Below are 27,300 nucleotides of genomic sequence, written 5' to 3'. Positions count from 1 at the left end.
AAGGCTCATGCTTCCACCTCATTGACTCTAAATAATCCTTCACAAATTCCAAACAGGCACGATGCGTATTTTGCGAGCAAAAGTCACTTTGGTAAAATATACTGAGCATAAAAAACGGGGTAAAAAGTCGTGAAAAAATAAGTTAATATTACAAAAAAGTGTCTTGTTAGAGGAAATACTGCAGTACAAGTCCTATTGAAGACACTTGTGTTTTTTCGTCCTTCAAAACGTCCTCTTATGAATCGTTTGCATAGAGTAAAGGAGCTCATCTTGGAGCTAATAATTGCGTGCTAGCGGCACTTTGACAGTCTTTATCTCCGCTATGTGTGAAGACTTCTGGATGATGCAGCTAGTGGTCCCTGGAGCTCCGTCCTTCCCCTGCGCCAGGTTGGTCAAGGCCATGGCCGCGTTGATCTCCTTCCAGTAAGTCTCATCTTTGCCCTTCGCTTTCTCCTTGTGTTCCGCTCTGACGCCACCGCTGACGGCACGCGAACCGAAAACAAGAAACAGGCAGAGATTGTCATGATATAGGGCTCATAACACACATGGCCTTCTGAAAACAAGTTTTCTTGTGAAAACAAAAGGGATGATATGTTAGCAGTTTCTTTTGAAATACCAAAAATAACAAATATAATTAATTCATTTTTTTAAAAAGTTGCTCAAACGTAGCTGAAAAAATTATTGCACGAGAACAGATTCTCCTTAACCCAGGCAAGGTTTTACTTTTTGAGATTTTTGGCCCTGTAAAAAATATAATTAACGAAAGAGACTGAGATTTTTTTGTAACGAAACACTTTTGTTTCAAGATGCAAGATTGTCTTTATTGTCCATCCATTATCTGCACCGCTTATCCTCAGTAGGGTCGCGGGAGTGCTGGAGCCCATCCCACCTATCTTTGGGCAGTGGGCAGGGAACACCCTGAACTGGTTACCAGCCAGTTGCAGGGCACAGACAGACAGACAATTTGCTCGCTCATTCACACTGAGGGACAATTTGGACCGGCCAATTAACCTAACACGCATGTTTTTGGAATGTGGGAGGAAACCGGAGTGCCCGGAGAAAACCCACGCAAGCACGGGGAGATCATGCAAACTCCACACAGGAGGTTCGATCTCATGACCTCAGAACTGTGCCGCACACGTGGTAACCACTGCACCGCCGCTCTGCCCTGTCTTTATTGTCATTAACATAAATAATTCCAAATTAATTTTTTTTGCAACCCCGGTGTGCCATATTGTTAAGAGATGTTTAAAAACCAGGACACATTAAAAACATCATTTTCACAACAGTCTAATCACAAAGTGCGGCCCCTTATCTACGTTTGCTTATTCTCCTCAGGCTGAGGTTTTTGAGTTTTTCTTTGCCTCTCATAAGGGTTTCAGATCAGGGGTTAGTGTAATCGTAGTCTGTAGTCAGCTCTTTGAGACTTCTTGTGTTTAAGGGCTATAAAAATAAACATGACTTGACTATATGTATATACGAAAAGGAAAATACTACGCACATCTGTTGTGTATATATATATATATATATATATATATATATATATATACAGACAGTCTTATCTTGTAGTGTTGAGGTGCTACGACAAACGTTCCTCAATCTGTTGTTTTTTTTCCTGAATGTAGGTGGCGCCTCAAAGCCTTATGGTACTGTCATTTGAATTATATGTTAACTTTGCTTTTTCTGATATTGTTTATTATTTTTTTGGTGCGGCGGACATCTTTAAAAAAAACAAAAAAACCCACAGAAATAACAAATATCAAAAATGACAAAAATAATGCATTTGCAAAAAATAACTCGTAACAATGTTCCATTGGACAAACTCTAACATATGTCTGCACAATTATTACTTGAAATCAGATTTTTCCAATCCCTGGTATGTTTTCACTTTTTGGCGCTCATTGGCACTGTAAAAACCGTAATGATCGAAAGAAATTGAGGAAAGACATTTGCTAGGATAAATGTGCAACGATTTTTTTTCTGATTGTAGGTGGTTCCTCTAAGCCTTGTATTATTTGCTTTTTTTCCCCCTGTAGTTTACTTCAAATTAGAAAAGAAATGCCACGTTCCAGAAGGCTATACAATCGAGTTTTTGTCCATATTTCACTCCTCAAAAATGTGAAAATATGAGGAAATCCTTATTTTACAAAAAAAGCTAGTCACTATTTGGGGCTTAGAATAGAAACACATTATAGAAAAATGATCTTCTTTTATCGGCAGTACATTTTTCCTACATTTAACTATTTGTTTTCTCATGTTAGCATATTTTTCTCAATTTGCATGTCGACACAATAAAATATTTTAAAAAACAGTATAATGTGTGTAAATAGGAAAAAATGGACGGAATTATATGGCGACAGAATACATTTTTGTTTTGAATATGACAAAGACCTTAAGCTGTTCAATGTGCATGAAAGCGTTTTTTTCCCCCCGTTAAACTGAACATATTTTTATGAGTCAGTGTTGCCTTACACAAAGTGAGCTCATCCAAAGAGATCTGCTGACCGCATTTTGTGGTGCTAGAGGTCTTCTATTTTTTAAGGTCAGTAAAGAGAACCGAAAAATAAATGGAAAATCTTGACCACTGCGATTGACGTTAACGTGAATTCTCATCAAGAATCGAAAGACTAATGTGTGATAAATTATTGAAATTCATTACATTATAAAAACATAGCTGTAATGGTGGTAAACTCACTTGTCATATTTACTTGATCCATGCTCTGTGGTTTCTGAAAGAAGAAAGAAGAGATTAATTTGTGTCAAGTGATTTGTAATGTGTTGACTTTTGTACATCAAAGAATTATTTCACAAAAAGTTCATCAGGATAGAAAGTAGCTAATAACATTGAGACGTGTGACTCATAAACTCCATTCGGTAATATTCAATTCAATTACAATTCAGCCCCCGCCAGTGTAATTGTGAGGAAATTATTTCGAAAAAGACCAAGCGTGAAAGAACACAGTGGAAACGAATGAACGTGACTGAGTCAGTTTTTTTTTTTTCTTCTCCCAAAATGGAAGCAATCATTATCATCTCACATGTAAATCATTAGCAGGCAATAAGCTCGTCATTAGACAAACCAACCTAATTTCTCCTCAGGGCAACCGGTGTGTTGACTTCAACATGCTGTTTGGTAGAAGTAGCGCATGTCCATGTGTTTTGCGTGTTGAGTGATGAGCTAAAAACTGGAAGTGTGTTTTGCTTGCTGCAAGCACGATGACACACTTTTGGCTTTGAGGAGGCACCGAGCATCTGGATATCCTCGCCAGTCGCTTGCCTTAAGCAACCCAAACACACAGCTAAAGCCCTAGAAGCCTTTAAGTAGCTCAGGCTTGACCAAGTCCAGAGGATTTACCGACTCCAAAACAAAGCCAATTTCAGTTTTAGTTGCTCTCTATTCACCCAGAACCAACAGAGGGGTTGCATTAGAGTCCAAGCATCCGTTTTCTGTATGACTCACAGGGGCATCCAGGCCCAAGTCCTGCTGATTTTGGATTTTGGAGGACCTGAGTAAATAAAGGACCAGCCAATCAGAGGGCAGATTTTGGAGATTTGAATTGTATATCTGGAACTCCGAACTCGCTGGAAAAAGGTTTACGGCAACTGGTGGTGAATAGCATGAACACTGATATAATATTAGTAAAATGTATTGGAATGGAGCTTGCAATATTTTGTATTATATTAATTTATGTATTAATGTAAACCTATAACCTAGAAAATCCAATTCTGAATATCTATGAACAATGGATTCTTATTCAATCTCTTGTCAACTCGTTTAAAGAGGATTTTGATCTCAATAGCCGTCACTGACAGTGTACGATACACAATAAGTCACACGTATATAAATACCATATCGCTAACTGGCCAAGTCATTGAGCTATGTCCACATTATTATATAAATACAGACTTTTTAGGATGTAAAACTGTTTAAATAGGTGGGTAATAAGTCAATTTTTCAGGAATGCGGACGCAAGTAGAAATGCGGGGCTGACACAGCAAAGTTTTTTCCTGATAAGTTGCGTTTTCTCGTTTAAATCTTGGACTTTCAAAGACTGTTTCCCCCAGATGTAAATACTCTCATTCCAACTTTTACGTCACTATCCATCCATGCTTGCTAACAAAATGACAGATTAAACACAAATGTGTTTTTGCTTATCAAGCCAATTCAGAGAGAAAAAGACTGTACAGCCTTGTTATCATCCAGCGTTTAACAGAAAGTGTCTGAAAACAGAAAAGTTTATTCCACTTTTGGATTACAATGTTAAGTGTGCTTACATTGTCGCTCGGCGAATACAAATATTTCACTGCAGCGGTGAGTGTGAGTCTGATGACTACATTTCCTCTTCACTGTATATTATTCAAGGAAACTTGAATTTAAGCAGCATGGTTCTTAATCGTCTGCAGTGCGCAAACTACAAAATCAAAGTCCCTCAAAGAATTTCGATCCAATCCTCCGGATCATCCCAGACATCCTATCAGTGCTCGGCTTAATCACCAAGGTATTTTATTGACATTTTTTTCGTGTCCCGGCGCTTTACTTGTTCACCCCTGTGAGGAAGTGCTGTAACAACCCTGGATGTAGGTACAGGACCTGTTGCTCCCTGCCAAAATAAACGCAAGGCTTCCTGTCGGTGTTTTGGCTTTACGCTTCGTCGAGAACCGGCACTTCTTCTGCAATTCCAAAATATTTTTATGCAAGAGTTTAATGCCTCAGAGCGCTACCTGACCTCCATTTTCCCCAATATTATTATTGGGAGTCAACATGAGTTACTGCAGGGCTAATATTTGAAGAGAGTGAACGCATCCTCTTCATTCCAACTCCATCTGTTCGTTGCGCTAGACTTTGGCCACGTTCACCATCATCACAGTTGTGTAATTAGAGGGCCAGAGTTGGTTTGTACAGTGTTTATACATCCCTTTGATTTATTAGCTCAGCTTTGGGCTTTGTTGGCAGCGGCGGTAGAAAGCAGTTCAACACGCAACATGTGGGGCAAACTTATATGTGTGTGGGGAGACGGTTACCGGGTGCACGTCTTTCTGTTGGCGTTTTAAAGAGTTTTGCAGTGTGCGTGAGTTACACTCGATCCACACAATCTGTTTGCAACATCCAGCCTGACGGGCCAAGACAATTTTATTGTTTTTCTTGTGTAGCTTGTTGGGCACAGAATATAAAGTGATAAAACCATTTGGAAGCTTACTAGTTCTATACACAAACTCCAAACTTATTTATGTATTAATGTGCCCAACAACGATTACCATTCCTATATTGTTTTAGCCACACCAATCAGAATGATGTAACCCAACCAATCTTTTATGAGTGACTTTACAGTCGTAGCAAGTTTCAACCCAGTATGCATTAGATAAAGATCAGGAAGGAAAGGCTTTAGGGAGGTAAGATAACAGCCATGCTCAGGTTTACTAACCAAACTACCAGCCAAAGGCAAGAAGGAGGGTGATCCACAGTTTCTGTCCCTGTAGTGCTTAACAGAAGTCTTAAGAAGGAGACTAAGATCTGCTTATTCTTCTGACGCAGTAGGGCACCTGTCTTCACTTGTGGTATCCGCCAAAAAATGGATCTGATTACTGACACCATTCTCCAAAACTCAGTTTCTATAGCCTTGTGCCTAAACCATCTGAAAGTCTGATACAGTATTGCCAAAGACAATACAGATCTCTGCTAAATGACGAACAACTGTTATTTTTTGCGTTCTTTTTCCCGTTGTTTTTTCTTGCTTCCCTACTGATGGCTGGGCTAGACGTCCTTGTTGCCTTTGGGCTCAACTGACAGTGGTGTTTCGCGCAACACCGAAGGGGAAAACTGAGGAGTCTGACGGTTTCTGGCATGGAACTAAAAGTCCAAAAATACAAGCTCACTTGACATCCCTGCGGGGTTATGAGAGGGTATAAGGAAGGCAAAAAAAGGGGAAAACGGATCATAAAACCATGCTAAAATGAAGGGAAAATAAACCAGGGTGGACAAATTAAAGAGAGGATGAGGTTACACCTGTTCAGATGAGTGCGGCACACTGTCATCATTGCCATGTGGCGCTGTTGTTAGCAACAAATGACAATAAACAAGTAGGTCTGAGTGATCACCGGCAATGGATGCAGTAGCGCAGACATTTGTAGATTAAATTGCCTTAAATTATATTTATTCAATTCCGAATCTAATTTGGTGCTAACTGATTCGGCCAGTAGGTAGTGTAAACGGTTTCCCACTTGAATTAATTCAACATAGCTTCATATTGTCTCTAACCATTTATCTTGAAGAAGGCAATACTCTAACTATAATTTTATTTTAGCATTAAACTATTGCTTTTTCGGTTCATTGATATGGATAATGATTGATCAGTCCAGAAAGAAAATGGTAGAGACACGCAAATCCATAATGCACATGTTTGATACTAACAAACCACAATTATTTACATGACAAGGAAATTGAATCAAATGAAAGAAATAAAAGGACATTGTTAACACAAGCCCTTGCGATCTTAGAAAAAAGGAACGGGGAAATAAATTCGGTAGGAGTAATGACATTATCGATCCATAAACCCTGTTAAGATAATCCACTCATTTAGGGTGTTTGGAGCTTGCTTGTTGATTTTTATTGGTGTGGGCAGTCCTGGCAAAGAGGGGCGGTCTTAGTCACTGCCCTGTAAGTGGAGTCGGCTGCCGGCATTGCCTTTACACATTCATATCCATAATGTGCTGCAATCCTCTGGCAGGTTGGTAAGCTCATCATTCTTTAGTTTTAATCCTCAAAAAAATAACATGAATTTTCTCCTACGAGAACATGAAAACAAAAAGGGTTTCAGAATCGTAAAGGTTGCAGAAATCATCCAATATTTAACAGTACATCCGTGTTTACAAGGCCAATGCAGGTTAGCCTCCTTATTGGTTGCCCAGGGTGCCTTTTGGTGATAGGTGCACACACCCCTTAATTGTGACTGTCCAGATGAATTTACACACTGATGTAGATGCACTCAATTCTTAATAGAAACACGTGTAAGTTTTGCTACAACTCACACACCTAAAATAAAATTAACATCTAACAGGGAGGAAATGAGGTGAACAGATTTCCACCAAACACCTCGTCTTCCTGCTTGACACTAACCTGCAACTGGACGTCAAGACTCCAACAGATCACTACGCAATTATAAAAGTCCTTTGGATGATTGTCTCGGGCAGCCATAATATGAGTCAGGGGTTACTGTCATTATAGGCCATTGGATGGAAAACATATCAACCAATTTTACCTCCTTTGCAATGACGCAACTTTTACCAAATTTCCTTCAAATCACTGGATGCGCAGATGTGAACACTTGCATGCGGGTTTTTTACACCACATCAAAGACTACGTGAGATAACGACATCTCCTGAAACAGTTTTCCGATTTGAAACAAAGCTAGTGTTGATTAAGAGGTGCAATGCCTTCAGACTCGTTTCAGTAATGATCTGTATGTTTAACATTGTCAGAGAGCAGTCTGTCGCCAAGTCTGTCCTTGTCACAACTTCTGTCCAACGCAAGGTTTTTCTGCCCATGTGAATCAGTCAATTGTGCTCATTTAGCCAAAGATATTAAACATGGCATAAACTAAATGACAACAGGCTGTCCTTGCGTAACTGACTCTGGATGCACAGTCCACTACTCAGTGAAGAATGGGGAGCAAAAGTGGAGAACCAGTCCGAGTGAGTTGAAGAAACAAGCTAGTTTCCGAAGTTTTCAAGGCTGCCAAGTTGTCACTGTATTTACGTGTAGCGGTAAACATAGTGTAATCAGAGCGCCAGTAAACAAACCAGGAGAAGTCTAGTAAATATATTGCTGGAGCCGGTGTCCTCGTTTCATATCGCAATATGGACTGCTGGCGGACAAACAACAGGCTATCATTACTATGATGAAGAAAATCAGGGTTTATGACTTGTAGACTGAGGACATAAGTCATCCAAAAGGGATCAACACAACAGATTAAAAAGTAAACAATGAGGGACACAACGTAATGACCTTACCGCATATAATGTTTGAATGTGGTTTTGACACCAAAACAGGTACTAATGAGTTTACTCTCTACTCAAATATTCGCCTGGAGTGTTTACGTGCTAAACTGCAGGGACTGTTCACTAAATATTAGAGAGAGGTGTCTGTTCAAGTGGTGTCTCAGATGGTTGTTGATAAAGATGAAGCTACTCTGAATGCACTCTGTAGACTGTTGGAGGGAGAAGTATTATTTGTGTTTTATTTTGAATAAATTACTAAAACAAGTTATGTTATTAACGGGTTGATGTGCACAAATTTTCAAAATGATTGAAGATGATTCAGAATCCTTGTTGAATTCCCTCATACTTTGGTATTTTCTGAAGACATGATAGCGTGAATCTTTGTTCATATTACTTTCAAACAATACCTGTTATATGATACTTAAACCAGTTCTTCCTGTGATAAAAGGTTTTAAAAGGCAACGAAACCACCCTTCCATAATCCTAAACGTGTATAAGTTGTTTTAGATTACTCACATTCTGTACATCTGAGACAATGACTTAAGTTTACATGCCAATAGTCAAATTGTGATCAAGAGTTGTATTTTTGTAGCAGTCTTTATGAATCATTTACATACCTAGAGACAAGGGAATAACCCCCGCCATATACTAGGCGATTGTGAGTATTCCGAATAAAAGTGCAAAGAGATAGGGACTTTGTTGCGCCAAGATTCATTGTTTGTACATTTAATTTTTGAAAATTAAATAAAGGATAATGTCACAAACCAACATCAATGAAACACCGTACTCGTTTCCCTACACGCTCCAAAAACGAGATCCTGTGTTTTTACAAGATGTGCTCATAAGTGGCTTGCCAAAAGCATAGACTTACATTGTATAAACGAATAGATAAACCTGCGGCATTTTTCCTTTAGGAGCAGAAAATAAAGTGGCAATGTCCCGGAGAAACACAGATAGTTTCATCTGTCCTGTAGAGTGTTCCTTGTAGAATGGAAACACTTAGCTGTAAGTCTGTGACCTGATCGCAGGCGTGTCGAGTTGATGATTTAAAAATGATCAGGTTGAAAGGGCTCGGTATGACTTTTGCGTAAACAATGTCTGCGTCGGTCAGTCAACATTGCCACAGGAAGGACGGTTAGAAAAAGGGTCACGTCACAATACTTTTCGCTCGTTTTCAATGTCGGATCTGCCACTCCCTGACGAACACAGTGGGTTTTTTTTGTTTTGTTTTTTCTTACGTCACTGCGGCCTTTAAAAGGCCACACTAGTGTATAAGGACTTGAGAGGATTCCATGCACCTGTAACCTTTAAATCAATACAATATGTTGTTAGTCCCTTAATTTATAAGCATACTGTTCTCAGCGGCCCCCTTTCCTCTGCAGAACTTTTAAAATAAGTTTTTGCATGTATTTATTATTTTAGGTGTGTTAAAAAAAAAATGTTGCGGGGAATGCTCTGTTGATCAGAGCTGATAGGTTGGTTGAATTTTGAGGGGGGTCGTTCCTTGTGAAAAGCCCCACTATAACTTTTTCCCTACGTTTTCTATGGCATGGTTATTTGTTTTGTTATTTGCAATGGAGTGTTAAAATCTATAAGAATCAAGCCAATTCTGATAACTTGAATTTTCACTACCGTTTTTGTAATTCATCTGATTTTAATAACGAACATGTTTGTGATAAAGGAGTTCTTGATCTACAATGCTCATGGGCTACCTAGTGGAAAACGGGCTAATGTGACACATCAAACATGAACCATGAAACCGACTTTTCCCCTTGACAATAGTAAGAGAACACTGCTTGCGGCCACAAACTTGCTTAAGGCATTTTTGTCTTTTCCACATCAATAGGGTCACTTGCCTTACATTTGCCGCTGGTTAATGTAATCATGAACCTGAATGCTGATGTTGAAATTCTAGCCATTTTCGCCAATGTCAAACTCGTAATGCGTCCCAACGAAATCGCTCTGTGTCTACTGGCAAGAACGTCGGGACCTGACCGGCTCGTGATGATCCACACGATAGCGGACGGGACGAAATCTCGTACCGAGCAAAAAGAAAAACATTCAGCCAGATTCCTGCTATTTAATATGCCATTAAAGGGTCATTTGGCAAGTACCCCTGGCATGTGCGATGGAATTCTACTGTTCTTTGCCTTCAATGAAATTCCCCAAAGGCTTTGGACTGTAGGTGTGTGTGTTTGTACTGGACGTTGTGTGCGCAGCTTGTGAATGGTGAAGGAGTGTGTGCGCGAGCATCCGTGAGTCATTTTAAGCCAGCCGAAAGTTTAGTTTTCCATCGGGGTAAATCTACACCCTCCATCTCCTGCCACGTCTGATTGCCCTCTGTAGTTAGAGATAACATTGCGAGTTCACGACACCAGTAACACATTCACTGCCATCCTGGTAAAAAAAACAATATCGCCGTCTTTAGGAATTAACTGATTTCCAGTGGTGTATGGGTTGCCAAGTGTAGTCTGTATTTTTTCAATTATAAATAATTCCGGATTATAAAACACACCAGCCAAAAAAATGGATAATGAAGAAGGAAAAAACATATTTAAGTCTCACTGGAGTTTAACTTAATTTTGTGGGGAATTTATTTGATAAAATCCAACCCCCAAAACATACATGTCATATTGAAAGGCAATTTAAAGTAATAATTAAAAAAATGTGCCACCGCGTGAAATGACCCCGATACGTCACTCGTGCAAACGTGACTAAAACAACTTTGTATCTCATTTTTGGGAAATGTATTAGAACAGTAAAACACATAGTATTGTATGGTATTGTACTGTATACATTTCCTTTGGCGAAATCTTCTAAACGTTCGTCTCCTGTTTAATCTGTTAATAATTCGACAGTCCATTTCAGCGTACTAAACTTTGGTATGGTAGAGCACATACCAGTTTTCAATAAATGTGATATTCATGAGATTACTCTTTTGAATCACTGATAAATCGCAATAAAAGCAACTTGTTCATGTGTCCATCGACTTGTAAGAAATGTGGTGTCATTTCAACATAGTAAATATTTCAACTCCGAAGTGATTTCGAAACAAGGTGCAAATTCTCTGTGCTATACTGTTCTCTTACATTTCCCCCCAAAATGGGGTACAAAGTCATTTTAGTGACGTTTGCGTGAGTGACGTATGCTAGAGGGGCATTTCACGTGGGGTGAAACTTTTCAGCACAATACTGGTACTATATTATATATACATGTCGTATAATAATTAATCATTTCACTCATAAGTCTCACCAGAGTATAAGTCACTCCCCTGCTAAACTATGAAAAAAACTACGACTTATAATCTGAAAAATGAGTTACGCCAAGACTCCACTAATCACAAACCACCAATAAAACAGCAGTTTTCAAACCGTATGTGCCAACTTTGCCACGACCCAAGAACAGGCATAGACCGTCAGCACTGGATAAGGCTGTCCTGAGTTTTGTCCCTAGGACCCATGCGGTTAAGGGATCCGTGAACCAACGTCCTGTTCATAATCATATGTTCCAAAATGACCGATGAGATCACAAGAGTCCCCTGTCCTTAAACAACTTTCCAAGAACTAAAACCTTTCTCCAGCGTTCATGCCAGGACTAACATTAGACGATCATAATCGAGACCAAAATAGCACATAAAAAATATTCAAATGAAGTAGCAACTTCTTATTAGAAACATCCAGTCAACTGAAAATGTCCTTGAATTGAATTCCACCATTGCTCCTTTTCCCTATGTTGTAATCCAAAAAGTAACACACAAAGCTTAGACCGCTCCTCTAACCAAAACCACATTTGTCCATGTGAAGAAAAAAACAAGCCGTTAAAGATCAGCCACACCGTAAAACGTCTTTGGAAGTGACACTTTGTGAAGTTCATATTGTGATCCAGTTAGTTTTATAAATACACACGACGGGTTTGAGATTTATAGTTACATGCTTGAAATGTCTTTCTGCTTCCCACTATTGTTGAACTAAGCAGGTGACCCAAATAAAACACAGGCAGATTATGAATGGATGTTAATTCTTCTTGCTTTATTTTGGTCAGGATAATGTTTTCCATTCTGTAGAAAAAAAATTAAACAGACAGCCATAAAAGAGAGATTAAATATTTCTACTTGCGATATTTATTGGCACTTCATTTAAAATTTCATTTTTGTGGTTTTTAGATACATCCCATTTTTTACGATGCTGTCGAGGGTCTCTGTGACCTTAACCTTTTCCAGCTGACTTTGCACTAGTGGCAGAGACTTACGGTCAATGGAATTCACAATGACTATTATAATATAACCATGTTTGGAAATTATATATTTTGATATCATTTTTAGTTTAGTTTGGCGGTAATCATGTCAGTTTCACGCTCGTAGTAATTGATGTAGAATCAAGTATGGACACTAAGAAAACATTTGCTCCTCTGACAGATACTTATTTTAGAAGAAACACAAGTTTAGATATCGCGAAATGAATTGTTTTTCCTATTTTGATAATGATACCTTGTATTTCTCTTATTTTACTGCCCTATTAGCTTGTTTTGCTGTAAAAGAAAGTCATACTAAATCATGTTTTACCTGTAAATTGATTTTCGAGCCAAGTAAGCACCAAAAACCTACCAGAAATAATTTCTGTGTTTCTAAATAATCTAAATTTTAGGTATTTTTACTTTACTATGTATTTACAGAATTTTCTAGTTAAGCAACAAAATGTAATGCACGCTTATTTTCTGCAAATTTTCTACAAAGTTGAAAGATGGAGGTTTGCCATTTATAGCAGTCAATGATACTATATGTGTAAAAACGCTTTTGACATGGCAGATGATGGATAATTTTGCCTATTTTCAAACTATTTTCTCTTGGGGAAGTAGTCTTGTTATGGCCTATCATTTTAAAGATTATTTAGAATTAGCTCCATGCAAAAATGAATACGCACTGGTTGGATTGATTAACAATTATAAGTGTTGCAGTAAGCACTTCTTGTTGTTGCTAATGTTAAACTTGTAAAGTCTAGGTTTTAACTCATTGACTGCCAATGACAACTGTGGAGATAATAGAGCAATTTGTACGGAACAAACATTGAATTACTGACTACAGAGCGCACCTGATTAAAAGCTGCATGTGAACATTTAAGCACTTATACACAGGAGTGCGACAAAAATCATTAAACACAAATGCTTGGAACCTTTCTAACAAGTCAGCTGATTGAATATTTTAGTGTGGCAGCGGGTGACTAATTATTGGATACTATTTTTCCTACTGGGCCAAAAACAGACGTCATATTAAGATGTTATCAGTCCCATAACTGTCAGCCCGATAATAATCGTGTACTCATCAGTTAGAAACTAGTGTAGGCATGTATAATTTTGTATAATATTTTTTTTATGTAGTAGCAATACTTTGCATCCTCTTTATCACTTTGTAATTTGTGCACGGGATGGGAGGAATCAGATCAGTCGCATGGCTCTGCATGTCTACAGGCTGTTGTGATTGTACGGACTCCTAAATTTAGGTCAGCACACGCTTGTGTATATGTTAATGCCAATTTAAAATTAATATTGTCTGCTGCACTAGTAGATTAAGATTGACAGCTGTGGACATAGTCTGAAATCGAATGTCTTAATTGCGGCGCAATATGTTAATTTTCTATTTACCCGCTGATTCTGCCAAAAAAGCAATTGTACTCCATAGGGACAGTGGGAATCTTGTGTATCCATTCATGTGCGTTACTAATTAAAGTATTTGGCTACCAAAGGGAGTCATAGTTACTTGCGCTGTTCACCTGCGCTTAATTGAATTTCTTCAATTTGACGTTCGAGCACTTGGCAGAAATTGCAAAGCTTTGTTTTAAACACAGATTCAATTAGATTAGATTAGTTCCGAGCTAGGTGTTTGCCGAGGCGACGCGGGGCCCCGATTAGGCACTGCAACCACGGAGATCGGCAGGAAGGGCCCTGCTTGTTTCCAAAGTAGCCGCCGACACCCTTGTGACTATCTGCTTTGTGAAAAAAAAAAGAGTGAGCTACGTTGTATCGAAAGCCTTAGTGTTTAAAAACGTAGTGGCTTTATAGTCCAGCATTTATGGTAGTTAAGTTTAACCCAAATACTCAAAAGGAGATTGTTTGAACTCGCTTTCCGCATAACCTCGCGGCAGTATGAAAAGCGGCCTAAAGAGTCCCAGGGCCTTGTTGTGTCTGGCTCGAGCGAGCCTGGTCAGAGGAGTCGGCTGGAGGGAATTCCTAGTCAGCCGTGAGTGTGTATGCGCAAACATGTGCGCTACCGGCTCTCCACTGCATTAAGAAAATTCCTCGACACAAGCGGTGTGTCAAATACAACAAGGGAGACGGGAATAATATCACTGCTAGGACAAGCCAAACAAAAAAGCTTGCGGATAGGGAAAAGGAATTTGAGAGATACAGCCCCTTACCAGCACGGTAAACAAAGTTGGCCTCTGCCTCAGAGGAGGTTGGCGAGAGCAGTTCGTCGTCGTACTCGTTGGAGCTGAAGGAGCCTGAATGGTTGCGCTTGCGGGCGTCCATGACGGCGTTGGCCACCATGACGTGGCGCAGCGAGTCGTTGAGATAACGGTGCAGCAGGCTGCTCTTGTACTTGGGTGGCGACACATAGTCGTCGGTTAGCGAGGCCACCCCGCCGGGTGACGAACGCAGGTCGGCACCTATCCCCACTGCCACGCCCATCATGTCCGCCGAGGCTTCCTTCTTGATGACGCTTTGATACATGGGTTTGGTGAGCTCCACGGCGCCATTTTGGCTCCTCTGAGGGTTGTCGCCATCTGTAAGTTTGGAGGATCAAGCAAAGGCTGTCAGGAATCACCAGGTTTATGAATTTTGCGATGCGTTAGTAGAGAGACGCCTAGCTATTTCGCGCATCGATTATTGCTGGTTCACTCCATTGCGGGGAAAAAATATTCAATCAAAACATTTTATCGGATTAAAAAAAAAAAATCCAACGGATGCCTCGCACACCACCACCACATTTTGGGCAGCTTAGATAAATGTCATTCAGTTAAAGAAAAATAAGTTATAAAAAAGAAAAAAACACCAAATTCTTCCCACACCACAGAGAATCGTTTCAGACGGCCAAGATTCAAGCCGATTGAATAGCACACCTTAACTTAAGATCTCTGATGCTGATTGGCCAAAGCATCTTTCATACTGTAATGTGATTGTAAAACCTGCTCTGCGTTCTTTCCGCATCTCTGAGAAGAGTTCGAATCCATGAGGTTCATCATGCCATCTAAACGATGCATCTGCCGAACTATTTGTCTTAAAATTTAACATTGTTTTATGTGTTCTTTCTCTCGTTCTCTTTCTCTAATTCGAAGGAATGAAGGGGCACCCCTAAAAAAGGTGCAAGATTAACTTAATTTAACTTAGCGTATTTTTACTTGTGAGTGGTTGTGGTCTGCATTAACCACAAAAACCGAGGTATCTTTGTACATACAGTACATCAAGGCAACATTAGCGGTGGGCATATTGGATAGGTGCGTGCTTAGGTTTCCCTTTTTCTTTTTTGATTGACCTCAGAAATATGGCGAACAGTCACAATGAAACAACATCTTACACCTTCCACTTTCTTTTAAACATCCAACTAATTTAGTGTACACCCATGTAAACAATAAATCGCGTCTGGTGGACCCATCTAATATGCACGACTGTTTACACTGGGTGATGCGCGTGACGTCACAGAAAAACTATCTACGTAAAGTACAACTACTCAAATTTTTAATAGTCGCTGACAATCCAAGTTAGATTTTTTGGGTATTACAACTACAATATGTCAAAAAGATCTTTGGAAAAGAGGTCCTGATTATCTTTAATAACACATTACTGGGGATTAACTACTGGTAAATGGATCCACATTAGGGATGTTTTACAGCACTTATTTTGAAACCGATACTTCAGCATTTTGAGTAGTTTTCAATACCGATACCACTGGTACCTGACTCCCAAGTTATTTTAAGAAACATATGGATGATTTTAATAATTAATAATAATTAATAATAATTTAATAATAATTTCCTTTGTATTGTCATTCTTTGTAACAATGTACACAGAACGAAATGTCGATACACCTGACCCGTTGTAGCGAGCAGATGCAGCCGCAGCCAACAGAGGGCGCCGCCATTTTACCAATGTTATAAGTCTTAGGTATGACTCGGCTGAGGCGCGAACCAGCGACCTCCCAGTCTCAAAGCGGGCGCCCTACCATCTAGGCTACTGAGCTGGTTTTAAAGAAATATCTATAAATCCTAGCGTATGTTTTTTATAACGACAAGATGTATAGTTTTTATTTTTGTACCCAGACATACCAAAGCATGATCTGTACATTTGCAACTGCTTATTATAAAGATATATGGAGATACAAAAATTCAGACACTGAAGCAGCAACACGTTTGACATGGAACAAGATTCATAATTGTAAACATGTCCAGCCCTTGGAATAATACCACTCTGATGTCAGTCAAGACCGCACTATTACGTTTCTTTCAACTAGATGAAGTCACCAGTAATTATTGCCGTGTTTTCATTTTTAATGACACCTTTAAGTCATGTATGTGACTATTAGAAATACGAGTTGCTGTGATGGTTAAAAACGGACTGTAAAAAAATATGATGAAAAGCTTACTAATGACTAATATTTAATTTTCTATTGGGGAGAAATTTGCGGCATTGTGTTCATTTAATCAAATGAAATGAAGCTGGGATTTAGAATTAAAATGGCACTGTGTGATATTTGACCACTAGCTGTCACTGTATTGTGTAGTGCAACCAAAAACAAGTTCTACAATGCTCAAGGAAGAATACAAACTACTGAGACTCAGTGACCGAAACGCACCGTTTTACTTCTCTTTTTTTTTGCCCAGCTTTTCATAAGGTTTTTATGTGGGTACCCGGAGCAGCAAGATGTCAGATTATTTTTTCAGCTCCCATTAAGTGACCCTCATGTAATGTCGAACACAAATTTCTTAACCTTCGAGTGCAGTAAACCCTTGTTTATTACGGGGTTACTTTCCAAAAAGAAGCACTGTTAGGCAAAATCTATTAAGTAAAGACCTTTACTTTAACCATAGGACAAACCATTTCTTACTGGCTCAAGTGTTTGCTTTATAAATAAAAATACTGCATTAAGTTTTTTCCCTATATTTTTTTCTGTAACTAACAGAATACATGATATGTTTTTTGTTTCCTAATTACGTAACGCCGTTACATGTATTCTGTCACTCTCCAACCATGCATACCAGTTAATGTTCGTCACATTTATAAGTAACATCAGATCTTTTGAGAGGACAGCCATGAGCTGATGTGGCCCTCTGTGAAAATGAGTTTGAAACCTCTATTCTCCAAAATCGGACACAGACAAGAATTCAAAAAGAATTTTCAAAAACGGGTCATCCGGGTTGCACACATAAATAGTCCCGGGAGAAAAAGCACAGACTTAAAAAATAACAGCAGGGCTTTTTCTGTGTCGGGGTCAAATGTGGGATCAAGTGCGGCGAAGTCGGCAACCATAATGTGACACAAGGGGAAGAGTCGAGGAGATGAAGCGAGCCATTGGTGTCGCGATGGCATGCGCCGTTCACAATGCAAACAACATGTCAACATTCCTCCCCTGCCACACGCTTAAACCCGCCCCCTTCGGGGACCTAATTAAAGGTTGCGCTCTTCCTCACAAGCGCAATCTCGCGCTATACGCTGCGTTTTTTGTTTACGTATCCATCCCCCCTGCTGTTTTCTTTCGTGTCGGCAGATCGCGAGGAAGCAGCGTGTGTTTCGGAGTAAGTACATAGCGTAGAGGAAAGTTAGTCACTCCCAATTGTAGACTGAGGTGAGGGAGTTTGGCTCAGTGGGGTGTCGTAATAACAGTGTGTTACAGCCAGCTAGCCTCAGAGACGCTGAGCTAGGTTACATATTGCCTGTGATGACACTCTTCTATCCTAAAAGCAAGATTTTCTGATATGACATGCTCTACATTTTAATAGACGTGAGCTTTTTTCCCATGTAGCCTTTAGGTCATTTTTCCACTGCTGTTATCCCTTGTTTGTCGCAGGATTTATGTTCCAAAAAGAAACCGCGATTTGTGAAATCTTGAAGTCGTTTTCTCAATTATTATACATTTCAATATTCTTATGAACTGAAACCAAAGAAAACAAACTTTACAGGTCAAGATTTTGTTTTATAAATAAAAATCCTATATAAACATAGTATTATTATTTTATACTGTTTTGTCAAATAATTATACTCTGGGAGACAGTTTAGCCAATCAGAATGCAGAACACAATGCACGACGCAAACCCATGTAGTGAAGCTGTGAAATGTAAACCGCGTCATAAGTGATTACTGAATTGAAAGAATTAAATTGTTCTTCCATGAGTGTTATGTATTTTTAATTAACTGCGGTAAAAGTCTAGCAAGAATTTCCAACAGTAAAAACAAAAGTAAAGCCAACATGTTAGGAAGAAACAATTTGTTCCAACAAACATGCTAGCTTATTTAACAATATAGCTTATTAATTAATTTGTCTACTAAAGATATTCTAAACTTAAACTTTAAGTTCTTCATGAGTGTTTAAAATTTCTAAATAACTGCAGTAAAATTTGAACGAGGTTTTAGAACAGTAACAATAAAGGTAAATCTAACATGTTATCAAGAAAAGATGCGCTCAAACAGACTCGCTAGCTTATTTAGCTTTGTAGGATATCTGGTCATTTTTCTGCTAAGATTACTCTAAACGCAAACTGTTAGTTCGTCATGAGTGTTTTAATTTTTAAGTAACTGCAGTAAAATTGAAACGTCGATTTGGAACATTAAAGAGAAAGGAAAAGCTAACATGCTAAGGAGAATCAATGCATTCAAACAGACATGATGGCATATTAACTTATGTAGCCTGTTAGGTAATTTTTCTTGTATTTCAAAGAACATATTACTCTAAAGTCAAACTCAAAGTTATTTTTAAGTGTCCTATATTTGAAGATACTACAATAAAACTTGAACCAGCTTTGGAACAAGACCAAGAAAGGTAAAGCTAACATGTTATAGAGAATTAATGTGTTCAAACAGACAAGATAGTTTTTTTAACATTACGGTTTGAAAGACTATTTTAACTATGTCAAAGGACAATTTTAAATGAGCCGTAAACACATCCAATTTTTTGTAGTACTTTGCATGTGCAAACTTGACAAGATGATGCTGGCAGTGAGCGGTTACGAACAGTGAGTAGTCTTAAGCAGCCTCTGGGACTGCTTAGGACTGGATTTTTCTTCCAATAAAAAACAAGATTTTCGTTGCAAATAAAACTCGTATACTGAATTTCTCCTGTTTGGTGCTCGTATAAAGAGGTACCATTGTACAATGTAATTCTGAATGTCTAGTTCCTTGTTTGAAAAAACAAACAAACAATAGAAGGCAGCAAATTCTTGTATGAGACATGTTGAGAGTATGTTTTCCTAAAACAAGGTTAGTACTTCTTACCCCAGTACCCAAGCAAGTAATTCAAGACAAAACTGACTCATAGCAGTCTCGTCCTTTTGATTCTGCGTTTTTCCACTCACGTCCCGCTACGATTGACCAGAGGGCCGAGAACGGATGTGACGTACCCTCCGAGCAGCTGTCGTCGCTGCTGACGCTGAGCCTCTCGGCGTTTCCTTGCACGTACTTGTTGTACAGCTTGATCCGGAGAGCCCAACTCAGGTCGGGCTGCCTTACAGTGTTCTTCAGCCGCCTCCTGGCGTTGGCGAACCAGTTGGAAACCTGACGGACGGACCGGGAAAACAAAACGTTATTGTTTTGACTCTCCCGCGTCCGCGAAGACCTTATCAAAACCTCGATTGGGATTCCATCCAAAATGGGGATTCCAGACTGTTTCATCCCATATTTTTCTGCACCCGACACCGTCCGCGTGATGGGCGGCCAATATAAATCATGTCGCATTGATCAATGTTGACGGCCTTTTTTGTGGATTGGCCGGGTTCACGTTTCAATAACACGGAGTTCTGACCGTCTCTTAAAAAGGGTTGCGCTGGTGCTTGCTATTATTCCGAAACATTACTTTTTTAGCAGAAGAGCTGCTCACATTCACTTTAATTCAAGTGGTTTATGTGAAAGGGCGGAGCCAGAGAGACATATTCTAGGTCACAGAGTATTTTTCTTATGAAAAATATATCATATATTGATTTGGAAAGCATTTTAGGTTCAATTGTGAACGTTAAAGCAACCACAAGAACGTCTCAAGTTTTATTTCAACTTATCCAGATGAATCAATAATTTTAAAATCATTTTTTTACAGACTTATGGTATTGTATTGTCAATTTACTAGCACTAATAATGAATACGAGCAGAGCTTGGTGAGCATTGATACCATGTATTGATATTGAGATTATATCAGGTCCTGTCTGGAGATACAGCTATCAATACTGGTATCGGCTCATCAATTTTTACAATCTTTTTTATTGTTCAGAATGTATTTCATAAACAGATCCAACCAAAAAGTTCCGTAACAAATTAAAAAAAATCAATACCTGAATCTATTCCTAAATTTATTTCCTCCAAACAATCCTAAAATATCGGCACTCATATTAAGTGCTAAAGGTTTGCACTCTCATTTCAATAGAAGTTTGACAGAAATTACGTCAAGCATTTCTAACTGTTTAGCAATGTTTGCTATCAGTTGTGTCAAATTGCTACCAGTGTTAACACTAAACTCTTCATTACTCTCTGATACCAATGCCAAATACTATAAATACTTTAAACACAATTACAAGATAAAAGTTAGACATTTTAAATACTTGTCTATTGACTGAAAAGGCTTCAAGCAATACAATTATCAGTCAGTATACAAAATGAAAGGGCTGTGCATCGGCCTGATACAACACATAGCATCAGCCCAGACGATGCCTGGTATTGCTTTTCCCTCCTTCCTAATTATAGTAAAATGCAATTTTAAACCTAATGTATATTTAAGGACTTTAAAGTTGTTAAAGGGACACTGTGTAATATTTAACCTTTAGATTTTGCTGTGTTGTGTAGTGCAATCAAAAGTGCTTAAAAGCACACGAAAATAAGAAAGCTATAACTTGAGGGCATGTTGTAACTTCAAAATCCAATCGGTGAGAATGATCAGGAAAAGTATGTGTGTGTCTGTATGTGGAGTAAAACTTTGGAACAGATTACAGGATGAGGTCAAACAATGTCCAAGTATTCACCTGTTCGAATCCAGATACAAAAAACGATATTGGCAAAGTACACAGAGGAAGAAAATGGCGTCTGAATGATATAGCAAAAGGTAGATATAAGCAACAACGTTGTTGTTGTTATTATTATATTAATAATTATAATCATTATAACTGTCATTTACTGTTATTATTGTCATTATTGGTGACTGAAATATATTAGGTGATTACTAGCATAGAGTTAATAGATGGGTAAAACTAAAAATTTTTTAGTATAAAAACAGTGATGGAAGTAGTGATGATGATAATGAAGAGACGGTGTATCCACAGAGCCAAAGTAAATGTGTATATTCGAGAAGTGTTACTTGTTTGTAAATACACAGAAGTGCTAACTGTGGAACAAAATTGTTAATGAGGTCAAAGGGGTAGGATTTAATAAGCATATGCTTATTCATACTCCCTTTTGAACATTGTTTGTCTTTTTTCCCCCCTATTTTTTTGTTCTGTTTTCGTTTTGTCATGTTTAAAATTAAAGTTTCATTCATTCCTCCATTCAAGATTACAAACTACGGTGACTTTGTGACCTAATCGCAACATTTTTGTAATTTTTTTTCTTTTACCCAGCGTATTGCAAGTCTTTTTTAATTTTAGGGTCCATGTTTAAATTAAATGCAAATCTCTCGACCTACACGTATTCTACAAGATGCATGTTTATGTGATAGTTCATCTACTATTGCTTGTCTTTTTAATCAATGTTTGTTTTAGTAACTGATTTTTCTATCTATCACTGAGGTTCTAAAGAATACACACTGATCCTTTAAATGTTTGTATTAAAGCGGGGGCCTTAAACTATCACCCTGCAGGCCACAATTGGCCCCAGCGCTGCAAGTTAGCGACCCCTGATTTGAATAAAAAATATTTTTTCAACAAATACGTTTTTTTTTTAACATGCGCTAATTAATACACAGTCCCTTTAAGATTTAGAAAAATATTACACTCACTTCATATGTACAACAAAGTACTAATTCAACGAAAATAAGATATACTACCTCAACATAATTGCTCTTTTCATGCCCCTGAATTTCCTAATACAATTTTCATTGTACAGTCATAAAAAAGGTTAAAATTAAATTATGAAATACGCAATGAAAATAAAATACTGCCATCTGTTGTCCTAATCTAGTAAGCTTTCAGTTCCTGCACAAGCATTCTCATCCAGCCACACGTGCACGTGCACACCCACCTGGACCAGGGTCATCTGGGAACCCAATGCCAGCAGGATTTTCTCTGTCTTGGTGGGGTAAGGGTTGTCCCGGTGCTTGTAGAGCCATTGCTTCAGCGGCCTCGCCATGTCTTGCAGGGCCTGACGCTTGTGGCGCACTTTACTGCCGCCCGGACGGCCCCTGAAGTAGACACAAGCTGCGTTTACATGCCGTCTGGAATTCGGACAATCAGAGGGAATGTAGATAAACCTGTCAACTTATCCTTTTTTCCATATTTTATAAAAACAATTTCCGATAATCTCATTGTGTACGTCGTACAAGAACTTTTGTAAGGGCACTGTGCTTTATTTGGCGCCTTCTAGTGGTTAAAAACGTCTTTCGTTTAGATAGATGGATAGATAGATACTTTATTCATCCCCGAAGGGAAATTCACATTGTTTAAGAACAATTTTATATTTTATTACTGTTGTATAACGGGGACTTTTTGAATAGACTTAGGTTGAGAAATGTGCATTTGTTGGGCATAACATGAGGCTCACCAAGAGAGAGCTGACATGATTGGGGCCATCTTGCTGCTACAGGTTTTTTCCTCTATTTCTTGCTTTTCTTCCTTTATTATGTTTCATTTTTTTCACCTGTTGTTCCTTTTTTAGTCTCCAAATGTTTTCCTCCTTTTCCTTTTATTTCTTTTGTCTTTCTTTTCCATCTTGTTCCTACTTTCTATGTTCTTTTTCACTTTTGCCTTCATTATTTTTCCTTTTGTTTTCCCTTTTTTCAGCTTTTTTTGTTTACTCTTATTTTCTCCTGTTTTTATCGTTCTTTTAGCTATTTTCTTCTTGCTTTTCCGTTTCCTATTTTTTTATTCACTATCTCTTTTTTTGTTTAAAAGATATTTGTCAAAAATGAGAAGAATATACCAATTTTGAGTATTCATAGTATGTATCCTTCCTTGCGCTTTTTAGCACTCGTTTTTCAGTTGCATTACACAATACAGTAGCATCTAGCAGTCAAATAATACAAACTGTCCCTTTAAATACATTGCTATGTATAATAGGCAACACTAAATTTTACTGCAAGTAAATCATTATTTGTGCTGTTTGTTTGGTAGATAAAATAAACTTTTTACCAAATGATTTATTCTACATAGTCTGTCTTGCTGTGAGTAAATAGGTGTTACATTGCGTTTGTAAGGTTTATTATCACTTAATAAGGGGAATTGCAATCAGGTGGGCGATTGGCTGAAGTTCAGAGGTATGTAAACCACACTAAAACATATTATTTATTGCAATTGACTGACGCTGCTATCGGTTAGTTAGTGTGTAAAAGGGAAAAGTGTAAAGCACATTGTAAAGCGCTTTGGGAGGTCTTCAGTGACTTGAAAAGCGCTATATAAATGCAGAACATTTATATTTACATTTATTTGTTTTTCTCATAAAATGAAGAAATTGAAAATTAGCATTTGCTAATGGGACTCTATTATTATGCAGTCAGAAAACAGGGTAATTAGCTGTCAACCCCATCAGTGTGGATAAGCCTCCCTAGGGTCCTTTTCCTTACATGGTTAGTCTGTGCCTTGCCATGATCATATTTCAATTATATCATCATTTATTTTTATATTAACCATTGTTGTGTGAGGTGTTTTGGGCTGTTCAGTGGAGGAGATTTTATTGTCTTATCTTACATTGAAAGTGTTTTGTAATTTATTGCCTGAAAAGTGCATTACAAATATATTTGATTTGATGTTATTGATACATATTTGTGATTTTCTAAACCTGTAGATGTCAGTATGGTGCAGGAGTTTATGCAACGCGCACATGTAACATTTTAGTCCTAACCTCAGCCTGAGGTCGGCGTTCTACAAATATTTTCCTTGTAATCCAGTTTGGAATGAACAACTCAAAAAGTACATTTGCTTCACAACTTCTTTACACATTCTGATCTCTAAGACACGGGGAGGGTTTCCATTTGAGGTCATGTCTCTTTTATTTGCTCTATTAAGGACAAATAATAATAAACACCTGCTCCGTGGCCCCCAAATAAATGAGATTCTTGAACACATGGTCCTTGTGTGATGAACTAGACCACACATAAAGTTGAAGGGCAAACGTATTTATTGGAAGCAGATGGAGTAATGTATGAGGTCGCTACTGAATTGGGACGACCTAGTTATAACACGACAAGAAAAAAACAGTGGGTTATTACAGTTATCACAAACTTAGATTTCTAATACTTAGAATCATCCCTCTTGTAATTGATTTCCTTGTCACAATATTGATGAATTGGACTTACCCGCTCCGCCTGTGTCTGATGGCCTGGTTGTCCATAATGTTCTGGGGACTGGACAGAAGGTCCGGGTGCTGTCTGTCCATAACTTCCAAATAATTTCTGCTACTCATCTCCACTTCGTTGGCCTTGTCTTCAAAAATAACCTGGCCGCTCAGTTTATTGAACACGATGGTGTTCATTTTGGGCCACAGAGTCCCCGAGTCACGCAAAAATGAAAAAATCCCCTCAGGCGGATCACGGTGTGCTCCTGTGAAAGACAGCGGACTTGTAAAAATAAAAGAACGAAAAACTGAATGCACTAGAGAGCTTTAAAGCGAGAAAAAAATGTATATGTGTATATTTTGTGTGGTTGATGAAACAACAGCTTTGTGGGATGTCAGATTTGTGTGCTTGGAGAAATCTAAATATACTTTCATATTTCTTTTAAAGGGACAGTGTGTATTATTTGATGGTAAATTGTAAATGGTCTGCATTTATACAGCACTTTTCAAGTCAAAGCGCTTTACAATGTGCTTCACACTTACCCATTCACACACACACACTCACACACCAATATAAGGAGATAATGTAGGCCTCTCAATTATTTCTCATATTGTCATTACTATTTCATATTTAGGGCATTCTTTGCACATCCTATTCAGACAAAAATAAAAAATTACGCCTCCTAGTGCTAAAAAATGTCCTTCATTAAAAAAAACAATCTTTGTGTAATAAACAAAAATACATGAACTATCATATAAACGTGCATTTTTATAACAACTCGTTGGTCAATAAATTTGTATTTTAAATATTATGATTTTTCGCCAGCTTGTAAAAACCAAAACCCTTTTTGGGGGGGGTCTTCCTTCCTTTGTGTTTTTCTTCAATATTTCCAACACCTTTTCCCCTTTTTTCCTCTTTTTTTCCCCTTATTTTAGCGTATCTCCCATACTTACTTTTTCCTCTTTTCATAATTCTTTTGTTCTTTCTCATGCTTTTTTTCTCTCTGCACCCCCCTCCCCTTTTTCTTTGAAAAAAGCTGGGCAAAATGATAAGAAACATGGTGCTATTTGGTCACTTTGAGTCTACGAAACTCATTGTTGCTTGCATGACACAATGCAGCGACATCATCAAGTAGTCACATGTTGCACACTGTCCCTTTAAAATTGAAATACATTTAAAAATAGCTTACCCATTAAGTTTAAAAAAAAGCTTTGTTCTGCTTTAAAATGTACAAAACAATCAGTTCCTATGTGAACTTAAAATTCTTCGTATTTATGATTCCTGCGAAAGTAGAACGCATCTAAAACAGCGCAGCAGGTTGCAGGCATCAATTTACTCTTGCGTGTATTCCACGCCAAATTGTTTATTGAATTGCATTAACTGGCAGTTTGGTTGAGAAGTGAATTATTTTCAATAATTACTTTAATAATTAGTCCGGCTTTATCCAAAAATTGAGATGAAAAATAACCCAATCAAACCCATTCTTGCGCTCCGTTTACCTGTCCCGTGCTCCTCCGGAGTCAGTCCGTGATGTAGCGCAGTAATCCCGGCCGGTCCGGTCCATTCCCGGCTGACATGTTCCGCTCCGGGTGTCCCGCGTCCAAAGTCGCGCATCTGCGGCTCCTCGACAACTCTATCCGGCGACCTGCGTCGCTCGGCCCGGGACTCTGAATATGTCGCCCCGCTCATGTTCGGTCTCACACAAGCCGAGCCGGCGAACATACTGAGGATGGTTTAGCCGTGTTCGTGGGCAGGGTCGGCGGGGAGAGGGTTGGTATGGGGGGCGGGGGCTTGGCTTTACGCGCCTCTGCGGAAAGTTAACCGTGAGCGTTGCGGTTGCACGCGTTTTTTTTTCATCCTGTGAAATGTAATGATCATTGGTCTGAAATTTGAATCGTGTCAGCTCTTTTTAAAATTTATTAGATTTTTCGTTTTTTCTGCACTACAAGGTGCACCCTCCAAAAATATTTTTGTCATATTTCCATACCTGTCATGCTCTAGGGCTCCATGCCCTTACAAACTGTCAAAATCTAAAAAAAAATCTTACACCATATTTTTTTTTCAAACATGTTTATTTATGTCGTTTAACATGTTATATTGTACATGTGTTTCCCTATATCATATATATTGTTAATTAACATTTTGTTGTGAGATACTGAGTTGCTCGACATGAATGAGGTTTATTATTAAAAAGGTTCAAAAATTAAGTCGCTTGGACGTACACTGTAGAAGGAAAAAGATAAATGCAAATATTGAGTAGAATAATACATTTTCTTATTGAAATTATTAATTCATTTTCTGCATTAAACAATTGTTGGTAATATACTGATTATATTACCACAAACCTGTTTTTTTTTCATTTTCTCCATTTATGCTTTTTTTTCTTAACTTCTTTATACAACATCCATCCATCCATTATCCTCAGTAGGGTCGCGGAGGTGCTGGAGCCCATCCCAGCTATCTTCGGGCAGTGGGCAGGGGACACCCTGAACTGGTTGCAGGGACAGAGAATTCGCTCGCTCTTTCACACCTAGGGAAAATTTGGACCCGCCAATTAACCTGACATGCATGTTTTTGGAATGTAGGAGGAAACCCGAGTGCCCGGAGGAAACCCATGCAAGCACGGGGAGAACATACAAACT

General features: G+C 38.4%; 1 protein-coding gene and 1 long non-coding RNA gene across 4 annotated transcripts in view; one reads left to right on the top strand and one right to left on the bottom strand.

Annotated features, from left to right (window-relative positions):
* mkxa (mohawk homeobox a) lies at positions 1 to 26,380 on the bottom strand. Of its 3 annotated transcripts, XM_088322557.1 has the most exons (8): positions 26,158 to 26,380; positions 25,668 to 25,676; positions 24,680 to 24,923; positions 22,411 to 22,570; positions 19,596 to 19,749; positions 14,406 to 14,771; positions 2,696 to 2,729; positions 1 to 478 (listed from the first exon to the last, which is right to left on the bottom strand). In XM_088322557.1, the coding sequence occupies exons 1-8, from the start codon at positions 26,378 to 26,380 to the stop codon at positions 277 to 279; spliced, it is 1,392 nt and encodes a 463-aa protein (XP_088178683.1). In that variant the 3' UTR covers positions 1 to 276. The 3 variants fall into 3 exon arrangements, with proteins under 3 accessions (XP_088178683.1, XP_088178682.1, XP_088178684.1); XM_088322556.1 differs by lacking the exon at positions 25,668 to 25,676 and having other exon boundaries at positions 26,149 to 26,380; XM_088322558.1 differs by lacking the exon at positions 25,668 to 25,676 and having other exon boundaries at positions 26,158 to 26,347.
* LOC148348791 (uncharacterized) overlaps positions 1 to 27,300 on the top strand; it is a 57,483-nt gene that overhangs the window by 2,317 nt on the left and 27,866 nt on the right. Inside the window, exon 2 of the long non-coding RNA XR_015847674.1 lies at positions 333 to 423. This is a non-coding gene — a long non-coding RNA (uncharacterized LOC148348791). The remainder of the gene's footprint in view (positions 1 to 332; positions 424 to 27,300) is intronic.

The sequence above is a fragment of the Urocampus carinirostris genome, chromosome 18 (genome assembly GCF_059441175.1).
Source record: "Urocampus carinirostris isolate Australia breed hairy pipefish chromosome 18, RoL_Ucar_1.0, whole genome shotgun sequence".
Classification (NCBI taxonomy): domain Eukaryota; kingdom Metazoa; phylum Chordata; class Actinopteri; order Syngnathiformes; family Syngnathidae; genus Urocampus; species Urocampus carinirostris.
Note: the sequence above shows the minus strand (reverse complement) of the source record. Positions and strands in the feature narration are given on the sequence as shown.

Bases quoted from the DNA above. Each gene is read 5' to 3' on its own strand.
- mkxa (XM_088322556.1), bottom strand. From the start codon at position 26,380: ATGTTCGCCGGCTCGGCTTGTGTGAGACCGAACATGAGCGGGGCGACA. The intron at 19,750-22,410 runs GTGGGTGTGCAC...TCCGTCCGTCAG, and splicing joins CCCAGATGACCCTGGTCCAG to GTTTCCAACTGGTTCGCCAA. The intron at 2,730-14,405 runs GTAAGGGGCTGT...TTCTTCTTTCAG, and splicing joins CAACTTTGTTTACCGTGCTG to AAACCACAGAGCATGGATCA.